General features: G+C 43.0%; 1 protein-coding gene across 1 annotated transcript in view; it reads right to left on the bottom strand.

The window, feature by feature from the left end:
* The window catches only part of ZNF568 (zinc finger protein 568), a 167260-nt gene extending 145934 nt beyond the window's left edge, over positions 1-21326 (bottom strand). Inside the window, exons 1-6 of the mRNA XM_060132351.1 lie at positions 21215-21326; positions 19821-19962; positions 13976-14097; positions 9255-9300; positions 2447-2573; positions 1831-1926 (exon numbers count right to left, since the gene is read on the bottom strand). Coding sequence (XP_059988334.1) covers positions 1831-1926; positions 2447-2573; positions 9255-9269 — 238 coding nt within the window. The 5' untranslated portion in view covers positions 9270-9300; positions 13976-14097; positions 19821-19962; positions 21215-21326. The remainder of the gene's footprint in view (positions 1-1830; positions 1927-2446; positions 2574-9254; positions 9301-13975; positions 14098-19820; positions 19963-21214) is intronic.
* Between the last annotated feature and the right edge of the window lie 613 nt (positions 21327-21939).

Here is a 21939-nt window from a genome sequence, read left to right as displayed (position 1 = left end):
TAGGGTGACAGAGACAGAAGCTTCAAAATGAGCTCATGGTAGCAAAACTCTGGAATGAGAAGTAAGGTGAGGTATATATATGCATGCACTTGTGTGCATGTGGGGTGGAGGGGAGGTAGCAAGTAAAAAAGAGGATGACTTCAGTTCTTGCTCAACAAAAAACAGGGATAAGTGGACATAACTGTGGAGATGATCCAGACTGGTAAAATGGGGGGTAGGGGATCCTAGGTGGTACAAGGCGGACAAAAGGTGGCCAAATGTCAAAGAGGCCGGTTGTGAGCATCATATGGTCTCAGACGGATGACTTCTTTAGGGAGTTACACCATTGAGAAGAGAATCAAGTTTGGAAAACAGAAAATGCAGTAGTCCCTTGGAAGGAAAAGGCTGGGCTGCAGCCAGGGAAATAGAGGATACAGAGAACTTAGAAAGGAGGGCTGACTGGATACTATTTTTTGGCAGTTATTATATAAAATTCTTGAAAGAGGGAAAAGAAAAGCAGTTGATAGCCAGGTTACAATGGTTTCAGGAAGGTTGACAAGCAGTTTCATGAAGCAAAATTCACCTCAGAGGGCATCAGAGTGTGATGGTTAAGAATACTGGTTCTAGGGACTTCCCTGGCAGTCCGGTGGTTAAGACTCTGCACTTCCACTGCAGGGGGAGCGGGTTCGATCCCTGGTCGGGGAACTAAGATCCCACATGCCACGCGGCATGGCTAAAAAATTACAAAAAAAGAATACTGGTTCTAGAGCCTGACCACCTGGGTTCAAATCCCCATTTGGTCCCTTACTTTGTTATATGTTCTTAGACAAGTTTCTTAACCTTTCTGTGATTGTTTGCTCATTTGTAAATGGGGGAATAAAGGCTGGTAATAGACACCTCACAGGTATTGTAAGAGTTGAATGAGTTGATACATGTAAAGGACTGAGAACAGACCTGGCACAAAGTGAGCACACACTGAGTGTTGGCCAGAAATTCTAATTCTATTGCTGCTACTACTACAACCAGTGAAAGCTGGATGGTGGTAATCTCAAAGACATTATTTTGGGGAGAAGCATGAAATGACTTGAATGTTTTTGGGGTTTATATAATATTTAATTCAATCATGTGATTATAACACTAAGTACAAATGGCATAAAGAGATCCAGAAACAGATGGCACTGACTCTTCTTGCTAAACTCATAACTCTATTGGAGAAGCAGAAGTCCAGAGGCATTCTAAAGAGTAGGTTACCAACACTCAGGATACCACGGAGTATTGTTGAGATATTTTATAGAGCTGACGGGAGAGGGGCAGTTATTCTGAAAATTAAATAGAAGTGGTTAAGACAGACCAAACTCAGGCGTCTCCTTCACTACCCAACTGTCCCTGTTCACTTCCTGGAATTCACTGCTTCCTCGTCTGTGACTTAGGAAATTAAGGGACTCAGGGATAACTTAAGGGATTAAGGAAAGGATAGGAAGTGAGACTCTGAGTATGGCAGGCAGGTCTGGGGCATTTTACCCAAAAACTGTTAGAATAGAGAATAGGAAGGAATCGGCAAGAACAAGAGAATCACAGAAGCTTATTTGTAAGAATGCCTGAATGTGAAAGAGAAAGTGTACTGATAACTTCAAGAGAGAGGCCAAGGATTCTGGAGAAAAGGAGATGGAGCAAGCACACAGGGAGGTGGGATGTATGGAGGCTGAAGGGTCACCAAGAAGGCTGAAGCTCTCAGAGAAATGTCTCCAGCGGCTTTCAAAGCTCTAAGGCTTTTAAAAGCTGGACCCTGAACAAAATCCCAAAGGTGCCAGCCTCCCTTAGTATGTCTTTTGCTGGATTTATCATATTTACCCCGACAGTGGCAGCCCGAGCATGATGCCTCACAAATCCATGGTGCTTCTTCCTGCTCCAGCCTGAGGATCACATATGGTTTGGTGCCTTCATAACCTGTTCCAGGGAAATGATCCAGGCCTTAGACTGAGCTCCTTGGTCTTCTCAGGCAGCATTAAAGGCTACACAACAGACACTGTACTTGGGAGGAGACTGTACACACACTTTGTCCAGAACTCAAAAGGAAGCAGTAATCCAGGACCACTGAAACTCAAGCCAAGCTCACTGAAGCACACAGTATAAGGGTTAGGAATACACACTGTGCAGCCAGACTGCTGGGGTTCAAATCCTGCTCTGGCTCTGCTATGTACTTCATGGGTGACACTGGGCAAGTTACTTCACCTTCTCTGCCTCAGTTCCCAAATGTGTAAAATAGTGGTACTAACAGTACCTACCTCATAAGGCTCTTATGAGGATTACATGAGCTAATATTTTAAAAGTGGCTAAAACAGTGTCTGAGACATAGAAAGTATTTGGTACTTCAGAGGTTCTAGGTACTTCAGTTACTTTTAGCAACTGAAAAAGGAAAGGTGGTCATTCAAGCATAATCTAGATTGTGTGGCAGAGCTGTTCTTACCCACTGAGACGAGGTTGCTGTAGGTCTCCAGCATCACATCCCGGTATAGGGCCCTCTGAGCAGGATTCAGCCTATGCCACTCCTCTTGAGTGAAGCCCACGACCACATCCTTGAATGACACAGGTCTCTGCTGAAGATGAAATGACGTTGAGTCATGTGGGGAAAGTGTAGGCAGAGGTGGATGGTTCTGACTTTTTATAATGTTCATAGGTCAGAGCTTATTATGATCATATATCTAGGATGCCTTTTATATTCCTGGCTTTGGACTATATATGATGGGATTGGAAGCCACCGTCATTTATATTTGGGTCAACACATATTGACTGAAGACTGTGTCTGACCCAGTCCTGGTTGCTGGGGACACAGTCATGGGTGGCACCTGACCTCAAGGAGCTCACAGCCTGGCAGGGAGAGCAATATGTAAGGCCCTCAGGGTGAAAGGGCAAGAGCTGTGACAGCAGGACATCTGGGCTATGGCACACAGAGAAGTGAATGGTCCACTAAAATTATCAGGGTCTAGTTAGGCTTCAGAGCTAAGGGATATGTACAGCTGAATCTTCTCTGCAGAGATGGAAAAACTGCCTTCCTTGCAGAGGGAGCAGCACGAACAAAGGCACGGGGGCCAAACAGTGATTTTAAGGATGGCAAATCACTAGTTACAGGAGAGAGTACAGAGGCCTGTGAGTGATGAAATGATGGACTTTAAGACAATGAGAAATCTATCAAGGGAGTGGGGTGTGTAGAAAGCACACTCTAGAAGGCATGTGGTGAGCTTCTTACATTCCGTGTCAAGCTGTACAATGGTAACTCTAAGCAGACTGTGAAAAGTTAAGGAGGGACATTGCTCCCTAGAGTAATCACTAAACTCAGTGCAAAGAGGTGTACTGCAGTAAATAAAATTCTAAAAACTATTCAGTTAATCCGCACAAAAATACACACACAAGAGAAAAGAAACAAAGCAAAAGCAGATGGGACAAATAGAAAACTAAATGCTAAAAAGATATAGATCCAATCCTACCAATAATTACATTAAACTATATTAAATTATAAGGTTATTTAATACATGATTAAACACTCCAAAAAGGCAGAGATTGTTAGACTGGATAAAAAAGTAATACTGCCGGGCTTCCCTGGTGGCGCAGTGGTTGAGAGTCCGCCTGCCAGTGCAGGGGACACGGGTTCGTGTCCCGGTCCGGGAAGATACCACATACTGTGGAGCGGCTGGGCCCGTGAGCCATGGCCGCTGAGCCTGCACGTCCGGAGCCTGTGCTCCGCAACGGGAGAGGCCACAGCAGTGAGAGGCCCACGTACTGCAAAACAAAAAAAAGTAATACTGCCTACAAGAGATACAGAACTCACAGATAGTTTGAAAGTGAATGGATGGAAAGAGAAATGTGGTGGGTGACCTGGAGCGAGAAGAAAGGAAAGACTCTGTACTAACCTAGGTGGAAGATGATGCTCACAAGTAAGACGGAAACAGTGAGATAGAGAAGGACCAACGTAAAGAAGAGCAGAACCTGTACCTTAACTGGTTGTGGAGTGTGAAGAAGGCGTAAGGGTAACACCCTTACCTTTGTGGTATCTCAAAGGCAACTGGGTGACACTGGTCACCAATCTCAATTGCAGCTGAGAAAAACTGCAAAAGTAAAGAGGACATGGTGTGTTGGGGACACAAAGGGGGAGACACTCGGCAGGCAGCAGGATGGACATGAGTCATGTCAGGAACAAGAACAGGAACGGAGCTAAAGCTGTGTGAGCCATCAGCACAGAAGTGGTAGCTAAAGTTGTCACACAGTGTGGTCTCTCTCAGCAAGGAGACAGGATGAGCAGAGTACTCAGGCCAGAGCCCCAAGGGACACTAAAACACAAGAGGCCAATGGCAGAAGAGTCCAGCTGGAGACCCAGAGGAGGAAGTTTGGAAAGGAGGCTCCACAGCCTGGCAAGCCTCAGATTACACTGTCTGGGCAGTCAGTCCTCTGGTTTAGGGCACAGAGAACAAATTCTTCAAAGAGCCCAGTGCCCCGGAACCAGATAGCTGCTGAAAGACCCACAGGTACTAACCTAAGAAGGCATCTGTGATATTGTGATATATTAAGAAATATATATATTAATACATATATTTTTATATATATATATTTATATATATATATATATATATATCTATATTAGGGCTTCCCTGGTGGCGCAGTAGTTAAGAATCCACCTGCCAACAATGCAGGGGACACAGGTTTGAGCCCTGGTCCGGGAAGATCCCACATGTCGCGGAGCAACTAAGCCTATGCACCACAACTACTGCGCCTGTGATCTACAGCCCATGAGCCACAACAACTGAGCCTACGTGGCACAACTACTGAAGCCCCCATGCTCTAGAGCCCGTGCTCCACAAGAGAAGCCACCACAATGAGAAGCCTGTGCACCGCAACGAAGAGTAGCCCCCGCTGGCCGCAACTAGAGAAAAGCCCGTGCGCAGCAATGAAGACCCAACTCAGCCAAAAATAATAAATAAATAAAGATATATATATATATATATATTTGATCTTCTTGCCTGATTCCTGGCGCAGAGCTTCTTAAACCTTTGTAACTTCCAGAGCGACAGAATAATAGGAGTGTCTTTTATTAGTAGTAACAAGCCCGTGTCAATCATCTCAGAGTTTATACTAATGATATAACTCTTTGAGGATGGGGGCTGGTTGCCAGAGGAACCACCCAGGTATTAGATGGTTGGAACCTGTAGCCATACACCGCCCAATCTCTGGGGAGGGGAGAGGGATTTGAGATTGAGCTAATCACCAAAGGCCAATAATTTAATCAATTTTGCCTAAATAATGGAATCTCCATAAAAACCCTGGAGAGCTTCCAGGTTCGTGAACACAGCCAGGAGGGTGTGCACCCCAAACTCCATGGGGACCGAAGCTCCTGTGTTCAGGCCCCCTCTGTACCTTACCCTACGTACCTCTTTTTCTGGTTGTTCATTTGTATCCTCTATAATATCCTTTATAATAAACCTGTAATAGTAAGTAAAGTGTTTCCCTGAGTTCTGTGAGTTATAGCAAATTACCAAAACTGAGGAGGGGGTCATGGGAACCCCCAATTTATAGCTGGCTACTCAGAAGTTCAGGTGACCACCTGGGTTATCAAATAGGCATCTGAAGTGGGAGGCAGTCTTGTAAGACTGACCCCCTAACTTGTATGGTCTGCATAGAATTGGAGAATTGTTTGGTGTGGGGAAAAAACTTCTACTCCTGTAAGTAAACACTTTTTTCTTTAGTACCTAAGATATTATCTTCAAGTGACTGTATAGTAGAGAATTTAACCTTGCCCAAGGAGAGGTCTGACCTTTGCCCTCAGTTCCTAGAAGTTAATCTTTAAGCCCCTGTAACATCCTCCTAGGTAAGAGTGTCTCTGTTTACCTGGGGGCCTTGGGCCACACCAGATAGTCTAACAACATGATTTTGGGGGGAAGCTATGGCTCACAGACATCAATCAGCTCAACCTCCAGAGGGGCTGGAAACTGAAGTCAGCAGTCAGTCATGTCTAGTTTACCAACCCCCAAAGGAAACTCTGGACACCAAGGCTTAGGTGAGCTTCCCTGGTTGGCAAAACTCTGTATTGTCACACATGGTTGCTGAGAGAATTTTGCACTGTCCACACTCACTGGGAGAGGACACATGGAAGTCCTGTGTGTGGAACTCTCCTGGACTCTGCCCCAAGTGTCTCTTTTCTCGGCTGATTCTAATCCATATACGTCTGCTGTAATGAACCCTAACTGTGAATATAACATTCTGTGAGTCTTCCTAGCGAATTATCAAACCCGAGGGTCTTGGGAACCTCTAAACTTACAGTTGCTGTCAGAGGTGAGGGTGGTTTTGTGGACTGCTGTCCACTGCTTTACAGTCACTGACAGACGCAAGAGGCAATGGAGCAGATCAGTTAAAAGTATGAACTTTGGGGCAGGACTGCTCGAGTTCAAATACAGGATCAGCCACTAAATGAGCGACCCTGGGAAAGCTCTTTAACCTCTCTGTGCCTCAGTTTTCTCATCTGTTAAATGGAGATAATAATAGTGTGTGTCTCTTAGTTATTATATTATGAGGTTTAAATGAGTTAACATGTGTAAAGCCTTTATAAACTTTGCCTGGCATATGACAGCACAATATAAAAGTACCTATTTTAAGTAGAAAAAGATTGTAAATCATTATTTAAAAATCTGTTAAGAATGGGAAAACAATTCTAAAGGACAGAAAAAAAGGTGGGGAGGGGCACCCAGGACCTGTGCCTGGTCAGTGGGGTGGAGAGCCCTAGTGCACCGCACAGTGCCAGTGGCACTGGCCCACTATCTCTGGGAGTGGCCGGAGAGAAGAAGCATTGATAGGGCCCCACAGAGGTGAAAGGGCTGAGAGCAGCCACTCTCCACTCTCAGGAGGCTGTAGGTTTCCTTGAAGAATGCTGGGTCCTAAGGTGGCGAGACAGGAAGGGGGCAGGGCACAACCTTTAAAAGAATGACAGCTATTGAGGACACGACATAAACTGGTTAGAACCAACTAGGTCCAAGATGGTGGATGACTGACTTCCACTAGACCTTGAGCCTCAGTATACCTTATTGTAATACATCAGCAAGCTAAATGACACACCCATAGGTGCCATAACAGTTCCAAGGTGGACCATAAAAGGCCAAAAAGTGGGTGGTGGCCCAATTCCTGGTAATCTCTGCCCCTCCCCTAAAATAGTTGGAATAATCTGCCCACTTACTAGCCTATGAGATTACTCACCCCTATAAAAACTAACAGTCCCCGTACATACCCTGGTGTTTCTCGCCTTCTGAGATGGCCCACACTCTGTCTGTGGAGTGTGTTTCTCCCTGAATAAACCTCCTTTCACTTTACTGTGGCTTGCTCTTGAATTCTTTCCTGCGCGAAGCCAAGAACCCACACTTGGCGGCCGTCCCAGGGACTCACCTGAGACCTGGGATGTGACCACCCTCTCGTACCCCACTCTTTTTTCCTGCAACAGTAGCACTTGAGTAGTGGCCCAGGCAGATGGATCTGAAGGCAGGACCAAAACCAGGGTGGAGGCCATGGAAGCTGGCACGTGAGACCCTAAGACCCACGCAAAGGAGGTACCAACTAGACTCCCTCTCTGATGCCAGAACAACGTACTGTGATAGTGCGTGAGCAGCAGTCAGGCTTCATCACAGAGCACAGGACCTGGCTCAGCGACAGGTTCTGGGCAGTATTTCCCAAAAAGAGCTAACTGGAATGGGATGGGATGGGGTGGAGTGGGATAGGATAGGATGAAACAGAATGGGAGGGAATAGAACAGAGCAAAGCAGAAAAGACGTAATCCTGCACCTAAAAGGCCATGTCTTTTTCACCAAACACAGGGATGAAGAGGAGAGAGATGGAAGAAACACTGAGGCTGTAAAATCAGCAAGACTTGGGGACTGAGTGTGAGAGGTGGAAGGTGGGGAAAGGCCAAGGGAAAATCTCAGGGTCTTGGCTTGACTGGTGGGATGGTACCATCTCCTGAGATGAGAAACAGGGAAGAGGAGACAGAAATCAAGAGTTCAACTTTGTACACATTAAATCTGAAGCGCTCTGGGCAGCCAGGTGCAGATGTTGGGCAAAGGGGTCTGAAGCTCTCAGAGGAGGCCTCAGCTTAGGTATGGATGTGGGAGTCACTTGCAGACGCACCAGCATCAACCTAAGAGTGGACGAGACCACCCCCAGAGGCCCCAGAGAAGGTTCAAACCCACAGGAACATCAATGTCTAAGACACTTCTTAAAAAAGAAGTGCCCTGGAAAGCTAGTTTTCTCTTGGAAATAACAATGCACTTCTTCCTTATGGCCAATGCAAGTCATGGGCTGTGTTTGCCTTTTTGCTGGGCTACCAGGAAGTCCACAGTTGACTCTCACTGGACTCTCCCCTTGTACATCTGTATTCCAACAAAGAATGTTCCTTGCATCATTGCTTAAAATATCAAATTTGGAAACTACCGGAATGTCCATAATATGGGGGATGGGTTAAGTATTCCATGCATATGATGGAGCATTGTGTACATTATTTTAAAAAAAAGGCATGGTTCTTAGTACTAATATGGTACAATCTCTAGGATATTTTAATTGGGAAAAAAGGGTAGAGTAGTATGTGTAATAAGTATCTGGCCATTGTGTGTAAGTGTATAGAGAGGCTGTGGTATTCCACCCAAATCTCCCTGCAGTACCGAGGTACTTCTCCCAGCTGCTAGGAGATGGCTGGCTGTTGCCGACGTGAAACCTTTAGAGAATTTCCCTTGGCCAAAGGGAGCGACCCCACCCAAGTTTATGTCCCCTCCCTGGGGCAGCCTACAACCAATGACTGGTTGATTTCAGAATACAAAGGCCTCCTTGCCTCCATTCAGGACAACATTGAGGACCATCCCAGCTCCAGAGCATCTTATAAGATCAGCTGATGCCTCTGTTCAACAACTCCCTCTGTCCACCTTGCTTCCTTCACTGACTTACAGGTGTTCCAAGAGCCTCCCTAGTAAACCTTCTGTGTGCAAATTTCCATCCCCAAGTTTGTTTTCCTGAGAACCCAGCCTATGACAAGGCATATGTGGTTGAAATGCATATATTTTTTTCTGGAACAGTTTCCCCAAGAAGGGAAAGTAGGTTCATTTTGTTTGTTTTTTGGCCACACCATGCGGCATGTGGGATCTTAGTTCCCCGACCAGGGATCGAACCCGCACCCCCTGCATTGGAAGCATGGAGTCTTAACCACTGGACCACCAAGGAAGTCCCGAAAGTTGGCTCGTTAATGTCACACTTACCTGGTACTCGATCATTTTCTGTTGTTCTTGGAAAAAGATCTGCGGCCTGTGAAGACAGAGATGGGGGGGTGGGGAGGAGGATGGAGAAAGAGAACAGAGCTGTGAGGGACCAGGCTTGTTTTAGAACTTGCAAATTCCCTGTAAATCTTGGACAAAAACCCATGCTTTAGATCACTGGGGTAGAAGAAAAAAATGTTGCCATTCAATTCAGAATGTGGATGCACAGAGGAGACTTACCAGGAAACGAAAGTTGCTACCAAGTAAGAACTGAAAGTTATTAAAAAACAAAATCCTTAAAACTTAAATAACTGGCCCCAAGTATATTCTGGAAAAGGGGCTTCTATATCTGTAATGAAAATATTACAAAAAAACTCAAAGCGAAGTAAAATAACTGTGTAACATTAATAAAACTAATGGTTACTTAAAATATGGTACAAATAATTACTGAAAGGCTAAACCTTGTTATTCACCCAGCAGTTTATTAAGTATTGTCATTAAAAAATAATTTTTTTTTTGGTCGCATTGTGCAGCTTACCGGACCTTAGTTCTCTGACCAGGGATTGAACCTGGGCCACTGCAGTGAAAGGGCTGAGTCCTAACCACTGGACCCCAGGGAATTTCCTAAAAAATAATTTTTAACAGATGAGAACAAACATCCACCGTATTAGGAAATATGGAACTAAATTTGTACCAAACATTGATTAAGAATGTTTTAAGTTTTTCACTCACAGTAGTGAGAAACCTTATAAATAGGCCTGAATATACTTTGCCAATAATCTACAGCCTGGAATTGAAAATCCACATCCAGAAGCAACAAGAGCTCTCACACATGACTGAGGGGACTGTAATTTGGTTCACCCATTTTGGAAAACCATTTGGCCATATCTACTGAAGCTGAACACAGTTCCATTCCTGGATATATACTAGAGAAATACATGAATACTGTTCAACTAAGACTTGTATTAATGTGAGAATGTTCATAGCAGCTTTGATCATAGTGAGTCAAAACTAGAAACTGCCCAGGAGAATGAGATAAATTGTGATTCATCCATACAATGAAATACTATTCAATAATAAAAAGGAATAAACTGCTGACATCCATGCAACAACATGGATAAATCTCACAGGCATTATGCCAAATGAAAGATGTCAAACATAGGAGAGAATATACTGTATAATTCCATTTCTGGAAAGTTCCAGAATGGGTAAGACGAATAATATGGTGACAGAGTCAGAATGGGGGAAGGGAATGAGTCACTGAGATGGGGCAGAAAGGAGCCTTCTAAGGTAGGTCAGCAAACTTTTCATTTAAAGGACCAGACAGTAAATATTTTAGGCTTTGGGGGTCATATGGAGTTTTCCACAACTACTCAATTCTGCTGTTGTAGCACGAAAGCAGCCGTAGACAATAATATGTAAATGAATGAGTGTGGCTGTATTCCAATAAAACTAATTACAAACACAGATGGCAGGCCCTATTTGGCTAGTGGGTTAGAGTTTGCCAACCCCAGCTCTAAGGTGATGGAAATGTTGATCTAAGTGGTGGTTAAATGAGTGTGTATATGTATTTTAAAAATTCATCAAGTTGTATATTTATGATTTGTACATTTTGCTCTATGTATTTTATACCTCAGTAAAAGAGAAAAGGAAAAGAAAGGCAAAAAGCAAAAGGCAAGGCTCAGACGAAATAAGTCTTACATCCACCAGAACTGATTCACGCCTTTGAGGGCAGGAAAACCATCCCACCATTGTGGGGCTACAAGAGTTTGTCTCCTGATTGGCATTCTTGAGTTGTGGCCCTGATGGATGACAACTCCAACTTTGTCAGCCCCACAGCTGACTCCCCCCAGGTCCAGGCTTTGCCCACTGAGAAACAGTCTAGGAGGACAACCTTGAAAACAGAGCAACTAGTATCTCTCCTTTGCAGAAAGAAGAGACTAATTTTCCTACAGGACAGAGAAGAGCTTTTCCTGAGTATAGTGACATTCACACCATTTGACTATCCTGATGTTCTCTCCTGTAAAAACACGTCTAGCAAATTACTGTCCTGAGGGTTCTTTACATAATCATGAATAATCCCTCCAACACTAATCAGTGACTGCCCTAGTCTTACAGTTGGTTAATTCTGAGATCAAAGAAAATTAACCAGAGGAGACTGAGAAGAACTGGCCACGGCTGGAAGAACAGACTTTATTTAATTTTATACTTTTATGTGTCAAGTAAGCCTGAGAATTTAAAAATGATTTATTCCAAATGTCATATAAGTATAAAAGGACTTCAGTGTCCCTAAATATTAAGCTTGCCCACATGGTGAGCTTAGCACTGAAGGTGAAATTCCTATAATATTATCATCCTCGAACTGAGATAATACTCATCCTAATTGGACAAGTGAAGGTAAACTTTCTTGGTAAAATAGCCTAGGCATGCCAAATGTTAATAATACAGAGGGTTCATTGGGTCAAACTACCTCAGGATGAAGACTGAGGCCTCAAGGTCACCTAAGGTCCAGACCTACTAAATTATTCAAAAGCTAGGAAGAATTTTATACAATATCTTAATAATGTTGGTAAAAATTGTTGTTTGTGTTACTTATATATTCCAATAGTGCTGATGAGGAACTGTTCAAGTTGTTACTAAGAAAAAATAAAGATTCTCTGAGAGGAAATTCTAGAAGCCCTTCTGAACCTCTGAAAGAATGTGAATAAAATTATGAGTTTCTCCTTTTAAGGAAAGTGAACAGCTTCCAATTAGTTTAGTGATTGGCAGAAGACACTAGTTTTAAGGGAAAAAATTGTTTCCAAATGAATACATTTTCCTTGCTTTGTTTTACAGAAGTTCTTTCTCATGAACTACTGACATATCATCTTTTGAAAAAGAGAGTAATTTTAAAGTGCAGGAAATATTCTCTATCATGATCTGGGTGGTGGGTACATGAGGGTACATATATGGAAAAATTCCTAACACTACAGTGCTAAGTGAGTTAATGTTTTACTTTTCTCTTCATGGACAATAAATATCATTTATTTAATGGACAATAAATATCCATTAAATGCACTGAAATACTGTACAGGTCATAAAGCATAAGTCATAAAGCATGGTGAGTGTGAAAGTGTCATTTAACTATCGTATCAGCAGCGGAAGAGACTGAGCAATGAGCTTACTGTGTCTTAAAAAATGTTTTTTCTTTACTGAGGTATAATTTACACATAATAAATGAACCCATTCTAACTGTACAGTTCAATAAGTTTTGACAAATTATTCACTCATGTAATCACCACACAATCAGGATATGGAACATTTCCATCACCCAGAAAGCTCCCTTATGTGTCTTTTGTTAAGGAGCATCCTGTTCACAAGATATAACAAATTTGCCTCAATGGTATTAAAATGAACTACTTAGATTCCTGTCTCTTCTACAGAAAAAATAAAAAGTGATTTTCTTGAATGTTAAATACAGATACTTCTTTGCTTAAATAATATATTAATCAAGTTATACCTGTAAGTCAAAAAAGCAGTTAAAAAACAAGGTATGATCAACTTGTTTCAATTTCATTTATATGAAGTTCAGAAACAGGCAACCCTGACCTAAGTGATGGCTTTGGGCAGGCACTGCTTGGGAGAAGTGGGGAAGCCTTTGAGGAGCTGGAAATATTCTCTATCATGATCTGGGCTGTGAGTACATGAAGGTGCATATATGGAAAAATTCATAAAGCTACATGTTATTCTCTATGTGAGTTACATCTCAAGTTTTAAAAAACAAAAAAACCCCACAATCCCATTATTTAAGAAATATATATGTAGAAAAACTTTTGGTATGAAATACAATAAAATATTATCAGTGGCTCGATTTGGGTGGCAGATGTTTCTTACTCTAATCTGTAACTGTAACACATATGCATTTCATTGTTTACATATTTCATTCATTTTCCCACTGCCTTTTTGCATTATGAGGGAAGTCACAGGAGGGTTTGAAAAGGGGACGGGGTTCTCTGAGAGAACTGAACTGTCCATTAGGAATTGAGCTGGCAGGAAAGGCCTGGGGCAGTTAATCCAGCTTTGGGCCACTACGCTCCCTCCCTCACCTGCCTGGACTTGGCTACTCAGCCTCAGCCTGGTCTCCATGGCTATGCAGCTAAGAGTCCAGACAGGGCCAGAAAAAAATAAGGGAGTGGGTTGGCCACATGCCACACTACAAGATGGCAGAATGCACTGGGCTGGACAAATGTCCCCTTCCCCTGAGAGAACATGCCTATCACATGAGAGAACATGGCCTTCCCTGCCTCTCCTTTCACTTCTGCCTGTCTCTCTGAATCTTTGGGCCAACCCTTCTCCCACCATGTAGCCATGGAGGGTCCCCGGAAGGAGAGACAACAGTTTGAGTCTTGCTAAACTTCTGGCTCAGGGATGATGATATTTCCTGTTATGTAGGAATCTTTGCTCTCGCAAGAGGTCTGGATCCTAGGTGACTCCTTCAGAAGGGGATTTTTGTCCCAAATTCCCATCTCCTGGACCAGAGAGTCTTTTACCTGGTCTGCTAGGCTCTCACAGCTCTATTTCTCAACAGTAACTCATCCTTTGGGACTTCCCTGGGGTTCCAGTGGTTAAGACTCCATACTTCCAATGCAGGGGGCGAGGTTCAATCCCTGGCCAGGGAATTAAGATCCTGCATGTCTGTGGCGTGGCAAATAATAAATAAATATTTTTAAAAAACAGTAACTCACCCTCAGCTGCAGCTGCTGACAGGGCTTTCTGTAGACGTGTCCAAGGTCCTGTGGGCCCCACGGAGAGCCCTGCTGTCCAGTGAGGTGGTGGGACCCAAAGGTGTACAGGGCACTCAGGAAACCTGAAGATAAGCAGAGCCCATGGTGAGAGTCATCAAACAGACCCTCCCCAAATACTTTCTGAGGCCTAAGAGGAAGAAGCCTGCAGAAGACTGGGCAGTAGACATATCTGAATGATGGCTGTGCTCCGGGTTTGGGGCAGGGGGAACTTCTGGAAAGAACTTGAGCCTGAGAGTTACTCAGACAGAAGTCTGAAGCCAGTGATTCCTTTAACTGACTGAAGGAATCTAGTCCAGACAATTCACTTCACTGGGCCTCATTTTCCTCATCTGTGAAAACAGTAATGATAAATGGTAATTTTAAAAAGCCCATCCTTAGGGGCTTTCCAAAAGTTACCTCCTTTAACAAAACCCATGGGAGTTCCCTGGTGGCCTAGTGGTTAGGATTCCGGGCTTTCACAGCTGAGGGTGCGGATTCAATCCCTGGCCAGGGAACTGAGAAAAAAAACAAAACCAAACCCAGGAGTTTCTAGATTTTTTGATGATGGCCATTCTGATCGGTGTGAGATGATATGATTCCTTCCACTTTTCATATATATCTTCTAACTTCTTTGATTAAACATTTAATCAAGACAGAAAATAAAACCACAGAAAACTACCCACAGTTTGGTATAACTCAATTGAAGAAACTATCCCACATAATCTCATCTGACCTTTTCCACCATGAGTTTTTAAAAATACAATATGATATACTGTCACAGAATCAACAAAACCATGACTTGGGTTTTACAATATGTATGGATCATTTCATCAGGTTTTGACAGTTCTGCTACATTTCTGACAGTCCGTTTCTTTCCTTCTCTAGCTCCCAAATCCCTCATTGTGACAGCACTTTAGAAATCTATCTGGCCAGAGTGGGACCCTAGAGGTTTCCTGTCTATGTGGGTTATTTGTCACATGATCTGACAACTCTTTCTCTGTAAACTAGTCAATCTCCCAAGATGCTTTCTTTGAGATTTAGAAGGTTTGAGCTCTGGCTCATGATCTAACTCAACAGTGTAAACAGCTTGTAAGTTTCTAATGTGTAGCTCCTGTTTTGTATGTAACTAGGATGCACTATTATATTTATACTGATAAATACATGGGGGATAAGGGAAAGCTCCAACTAATCAATATAAGGGAATGATACAATTAGAAAATCATCGTTTGGCAACCATAACAGTAGTGATTGACTCAGGCAACAATCATTAAAGGATAATATTAACACTAGTGAATGAAAGTTTGAGGTTATTTACATGGTCTCAAAAAATGCCCCCATAAGATACTTATTAACATAACTTTATGGTAGACAACCCACTATTAAGGTTACAGTGGATAACCTTAACCAAATGATCAAAGTTAACATTACCAGCAATATGACAAACCAACATCATGCATCTCCTGATATGGGACATTGAGGACACACCACAACTCCAACTAGCAATCAGAAATGTACATATTTCACAAGGAAAATCAGAAAAACTCGATTGAAGGACATCCTATAAAAATAACTAGCTTGTACTCCTCAAAACATCAAGGTCAAAAGAGGCAAAAAGTGACTGAGAAAATATTCCCAATTAAAGGACTCTAAAGAGACATGACAACTAAATGCAACATGTAATCCTGGATTATATTCCTGGACCAGAAAAACATAATTGTTATAAAGGACATTATTGGGACAGTTAAAGAAATCTAAATAAGGTCTGTGGATGAGACAGCTGTAAACAAAAAATGTTGCTCACCATTCCAGTTCTACAAGTATCAAGTCATTAGCCACTGTGGGTGCCTACTGACAGTGTGCCCTGAGGGAAATTGAGAATGGAAAAGACAGGAGGCACTCTGTGCTTTGGATAGAAGGGCACCTAGATAGTTAAGATGCATATCTAAGGAAGAATTGCAATCACCCCAAATTCTTTCATACACAGAAAAGCACTAAAATCATTAACTTGAGATGTCTATTCTTTGTGACTAGCAATAATCTTTTTATGCTTGACTACATGTATTTCCCAGTCAAGAAAAATCATATACATACTGGTTTCTCCCCTGCCTCTTCGTAGCAATTCCTCAGAGCTGAGAGGTTGTCTCCTGGGCTATAGTTCTCAGTAAGACACTGAATAAAACTCAACTCACAGCTCTTATGTTGTGTGTTTTGTTTTTGATTTTTTTTTCACTTGATGCTACTATGATAACAATAATAATACTGTTTCAAATGGGACCTAATGAAACTTAAAAGCTTTTGCACAGCAAGGGAAACCATACACAAGAAGAAAAGACAGGGGGCTTCCCTGGTAGCACAGTGGTTGGGAGTCTGCCTGCCGATGCAGGGGACACGGGTTCATGCCCCGGTCCGGGAAGATCCCACATGCCACAGAGCGGCTAGGCCCGTGAGCCATGGCCGCTGAGCCTGCGCATCTGGAGCCTGTGCTCTGCAACAGGAGAAACCACAGCAGTGAGAGGCCCGCGTACCACAAAAATATAAAAATATAAAAAAAAAAGAAGAAAAGACAACCCTCAGAAAGGGAGAAAATATTTGCAAATGAAGCAACTGACAAAGGATTAATCTCCAAAATGTACAAGCAGCTCATGCAGCTCCATATCACAAAAACAACCCACCCAATCCAAAAATGGGCAGAAGACCTAAATAGACATTTCTCCAAAGAAGACATACAGATGGCCAACAAATGCATGAAAAGATGTTCAATATCACTAATCATTAGAGAAATGCAAATCAAAACCACAACAAGGTATCAGAATGGCCATCAGCAAAAAATCTACAAACAATAAATGCTGGAGAGGGTGTGGAGAAAAGGGGACCCTCCTGTACTGTTGGTGGGAATGTAAACTGGTACAGCCACAATGGAGAACAGTATGGAGGTTCCTTAAAAAACTAAAAACAGAACGACCATATGACCCAGCAATCCCACTACTGGGCATATACCCTGAGAAAACCATAATTCAAAAAGAGACATGTACCACAATGTTCACTGCAGCACTATTTATAATAGCCAGGACATGGAAGCAACCTAAATGTCCGTCAACAGATGACTGGATAAAGATGATGTGGTACATATATACAATGGAATATTACTCAGCCATAAAAAGGAACGAAATCAAGGTATTTGGAGTGAGGTGGATGGACCTAGAATCTGTCATACAGAGTGAAGTAAGTCAGAAACAAATACCATATGCTAACGCATATATATGGAATTTAAAAAAGCAGGACTGATGAACCTAGTGGCAGGGCAGGAATAAAGACGCAGACGTAGAGAACAGACTTGAGGGCACAGAGAGGGAAGGGGAAGTTGGGATGAAGTAAGAGGGTAGCATTGATGTATATACACAATCAAATGTAAAATGGATGGCTAGTGGGAAGCTGCTGCATAGCACAGGGAGATCAGCTTGGTGCTTTGTGACCACCTAGAGGGGTGGGATAGGGAGGGTGGGAGGGAGGTTTGAGAGGGAGGGGATATGGGGATATTTGTATAAATATACCTGGTTCACTTTGTTGTACAGCAGAAACTAACACAACATTGTAAAGAATTTATACTCCAATAAAGATGTGAAAAAAAATTTTTAAATAATAATAGTGTTGCAATGTTAACATCCCTGCTTTTGATAATTATATTGTGGTCACATAAGAAAATGTTCTTGTACTCAGGAAATTCACATTAGGGGTAAAAAGGGCTATCATGTCTACAACTTACTGTCAAATGGAGGCAGGCAACCACATGAAGGCTTTTTTTTTTTTTGGCCATGCCCCGCTGCTTGCAGTATCTTAGTTTCCTGACCAGGGATCAAACCCGGGCCATGGCAGTGAAAGTGCCGAGTCCTATCCACTGAACCGCCAGGGAATTCCCTGCAGGCTCTTTTTCAAGCTGCCTTATTCAGTCTCTGCAGCCAATGGTCAGTCTCCAAAGGCTAAGAGATTTTGACCAGGGGTCTCTGAGGTCCCCCTCCAAATTACCTACAAAGAAGAATCAGCCTTAACTTGTTAACTTCATTAATAGGATCCTGACTCCAAATTCACCCCAAACTGCAGGGTTCACTTAAATGTTTTTGGATTCCAGAGGGAATAACAGAAAACAGGCAATCTCAAATGGCCAAGCCAGGGCTATAGAACAGAATTTTGTCCTGGTGTGTGTCTGGTTTCAGAATTTCAGACAAAACTTCCACATTGTATGAATGTTTTGGCTTCAGATTATTTCTATGATTCCATTTAAGTCAAGTTCAAAAACAGGCAAAATTAATCCATTGAATTAGACTCAGGGGCAGCAGTGGGTATTGACTGATAAGGAAGGCTTTGGCATGCTAGAAATGATGTATATCGTGATCTACGTTGTGTTTACACAGTTCTCTGCAATGTAAAAATTCACTGAGCTGTAGCCTTAACATAAGAACATTTGACTGTCTGTGTATCTGTGTCCAGATCTGGAAACGATCTGGAAAAATGTTTCTTGCATAAATAAAATGAAACAATCTGTATTCAAACTTAAAAAAATGTTTCACATAGAGCCACATACTGCCACCCCATCAGGTATAGATATTCCATTTAATTAGAGTTCAAGAACAGACAAAATTAATCTGTAATGTTAGAATTAGGAGAATGGTTCCCCGTGGCAGGGTTGTAACTGGGAGGGGGTATCATGGGAATTTCAGGGTGCTAGAACATTGTTTTGTGATCTGAACACCCAGGGGTGTTCTCTTTGTGACAATTCATTGAGCTGTATGTATATTTTTCTATGCATTTTATATCTCAATAAAAGATTTATGTTAAAAACTTAAAAAAGAAAAAGTATTTGCTCCCACACCTGGCATTGAGCACAGTGTAGGTGATGAAGGAAAAGAGCTACAAGAAAAAGAAAATGCCCTAACTCCTTACCCTTGCATATGTGGTCTGTATCTTTGATTCTGTGGAAGGAAAACTCACAGACTGTCTGCTCTAAAAATGAAAGCTTGACATGTATGGCTTCTGAAAGATGTTACCTGCCTTACTCTCAACTTCCTTTGCTCCTTAAGGTGATATACTCATTGTGTTTTGTCTAAAGACTACATAAGGATTGAACGTAATATTTATAAAAACAATTAAAATACTGTTTCAGCATTTCACCCTTTTATTAAGCTAATGGTCAAAATCATATTTGCATTTCATCTGTAATTTTGTCTCAGTCCATCTTAATCACCATTAGTTTGACTTTAATTTCAGTGAAGAACAGTTTCTAAAAGTAGCTTTAACTTTTGTTTTTGCGCTTGTTATTGTGGTTTTACGTTTATTGAATTGTTCTACCAGGATTTTATATGGCACAGATTCACGGAGGTCAAACGTACCATGCCTAAAAAACACAGAACGAAGCAAAAAAATTCTTAGAACACAGTAACTTCTAGATCCAGTTTCTTTTCCTTCCATAATTCATCTTTTTTTCCCCAGCCTTATAGAGATATAATTGACATATAACACTCTGTAAGTTTAAGGTGTACAATGCCCTGATATGATACATGTATACATTGCAAAATGATTACCACAACAGGGTTAGTTAACATCTCCATCATCTCACATAATAACTTTTTTTCTTTCTTTGTGTGTGTGTGTCTGTGTGTGTGTCTCTGTGTGTGTGTCTCTGTGTGTGTGTGTGTGTGTGTGTGTGTGGTGGGAACATTATTTTTAAGTTAGGCCTAGATAAAAGTATTTTCCGAATGCTCTCAAGGTTTGCTCCTTCAGCAAAATCTTTTACATCAGTTTAGATACTTACTCAGTAAACCCTTCGTTTTCTAACCACAGGCAAAGTTACATCCATCCTAGCTGCCATGGAGTCAGAATAGATTTCCAGAAACCAGGCTGACTCTTGGGATGCTGTCACAGATGGACATGTCATTGCATTTTCCAGAAAGAACCTTAAAGGAAATATTAGGAGAAATATGCATTTTTAACAAGATGTTACTTTAGAGAATTCTAACACTTGATCCTTTCAAAGCACTTTCATTCACGTGGGGAACAGTAAAAAAGGGAGAAGGTTTCTTTTTTTTTTTTGGTTGCTCCCCGTGTCTTGCAGGATCTTAGTTCTCCGACCAGGGATTGAACCTGGGCCCTCAGTAGTGAAAGCACACAGTCCTAACCACTGGACCGTCAGGGAATTCCCAGAGAGGGAGGTTTCAAAAAGAGTTTTGAAGTGGGCTTTCACTCTAACGAACTGAACGGAACTGGTTGCTCATCAGCTGGGGCATGTCACATGGGTGAAGTGTGTTCCCACTGTGCAGGGTTGCAGTCTCAAATCCTTGACTCTCTCATCCCCAACGTCTGCATTTTGCAAGCCTCAACACCAACCCTTATTAAGCCTCCTAATCACAGACACACGCGGTGTCTCCAATCTATTAACTCCCAGAGGTCCTTGTAGTCACAGATATCCCGGAATGCCAAACTTGACCATCAAAGGCCACTTAGTCAGTGACTACAAAACTCACTGATCCATTCTGATTGCCGAACAGTGAAACAGTGAATTACACAGATCCCTGATGGCGAACCCACACTGATCTCCAATGCTATCCCAAAGACTGGGGATCAATCGCGGACTCCCACTGTCCTACCTCCCCCCACAATTACTAACAGTCCCAATCACTGACACCTCCCCCCCACAGTGATCCCTCTATTCCCCATTCCCTGATATACAAAAGTCCAGTCACTGATGCCCTCAGATACCCCCATGGATGATCTAAAGGAAATCTTCATCACTGATGGCCTAAAGATTTCTCCAAACACTGATCCTCACTGACCACCCTCAGAACTGAACCCCGAAGTTTCCACAATCACCAGTTCCAGGTACCCAAACAGAACTTAGAACCTCCAATCACTGACCCCTCAGGCTTCTGATCACTGAGCCCTAACGCCGTTCAAATCAGTGTTTTCGAAGAAACCCACTTGGCCTCAGACCCTTGAAGACCACCATAAACTGACCCCCACGCACTCTCTCAATCAAGAACCCTCGTTTATTGATTCCCATATACTCCCAATCCATCTTCTTCACAGACTCTGACACTGACTCACACAAACCCGCCACCCCAGACTCCCTCCCCCAAGAGGCTCGGACGCCCAATCACTTAACCCTTCAGTACCCTCAGTCTCTGAGCCTTACGGGTTCCCATGACTGACCCAGTTGGGCCACCGTAGCCGTCTGGTCGCCCTCCTACACAGGTCCTGAATTTGGACTGTTTCTCACACTGACCTTTCCCATTTTCCCCGCATCCGCGCCCATAACCTGAAACTGCCGCACCACGCCGCCTCTCCGCGGTATGAGCATTTCCCATCCGGAGTGGCCGTGCGCAGACTCAGTCGCAACTTTGAGGCTGTCGGCCGCCACCTGGCAACCTTCCAGAGAACAGGATTCTGGGTTTCCGAATTTTAATGGCAGGTATGATGGCCGCGCCTGCTTGACAACCTCTTGCTGGGGCCGGCCATGTTTAAATCTGTGCCGTACGGCGAATGACTAGGCCATTTGTTAGACGATTAGGCTATTTTAGGGCGGGGAGAGGCAAGTGTTCCGGGGTCCCTAAACACAGACGTCACTTCTGCTTTTAGCGTCTCAGAAGCCCAAACCTCCTGAGACCAATATAGAGGCTCCCTGACCTGGAAATTGAGTTTTCTTTGTGTCCAGCTGCGCAGGCAGTGAGGTAAGATGGCCGCGTCCGTTTATACCGCTTTTTACGTGCAATGGGCGCGGCCATCTCTCAGGAGGAACGTCTGTAAAGCTAGGTGACACCTTTTTCTGGGCTAGCTCTAGGATTTGGAGAACAGCGAAGAAGAGAGGCTCTTCTGTTGGGGAGGCTGAGGCCCCCGCGATACTTTACGGAGGGGGCGGAGCTGCAAGAGAGGGCAAG

The sequence above is a fragment of the Lagenorhynchus albirostris genome, chromosome 19 (genome assembly GCF_949774975.1).
Source record: "Lagenorhynchus albirostris chromosome 19, mLagAlb1.1, whole genome shotgun sequence".
Taxonomy (NCBI): Eukaryota; Metazoa; Chordata; class Mammalia; order Artiodactyla; family Delphinidae; genus Lagenorhynchus; species Lagenorhynchus albirostris.
Note: the sequence above shows the minus strand (reverse complement) of the source record. Positions and strands in the feature narration are given on the sequence as shown.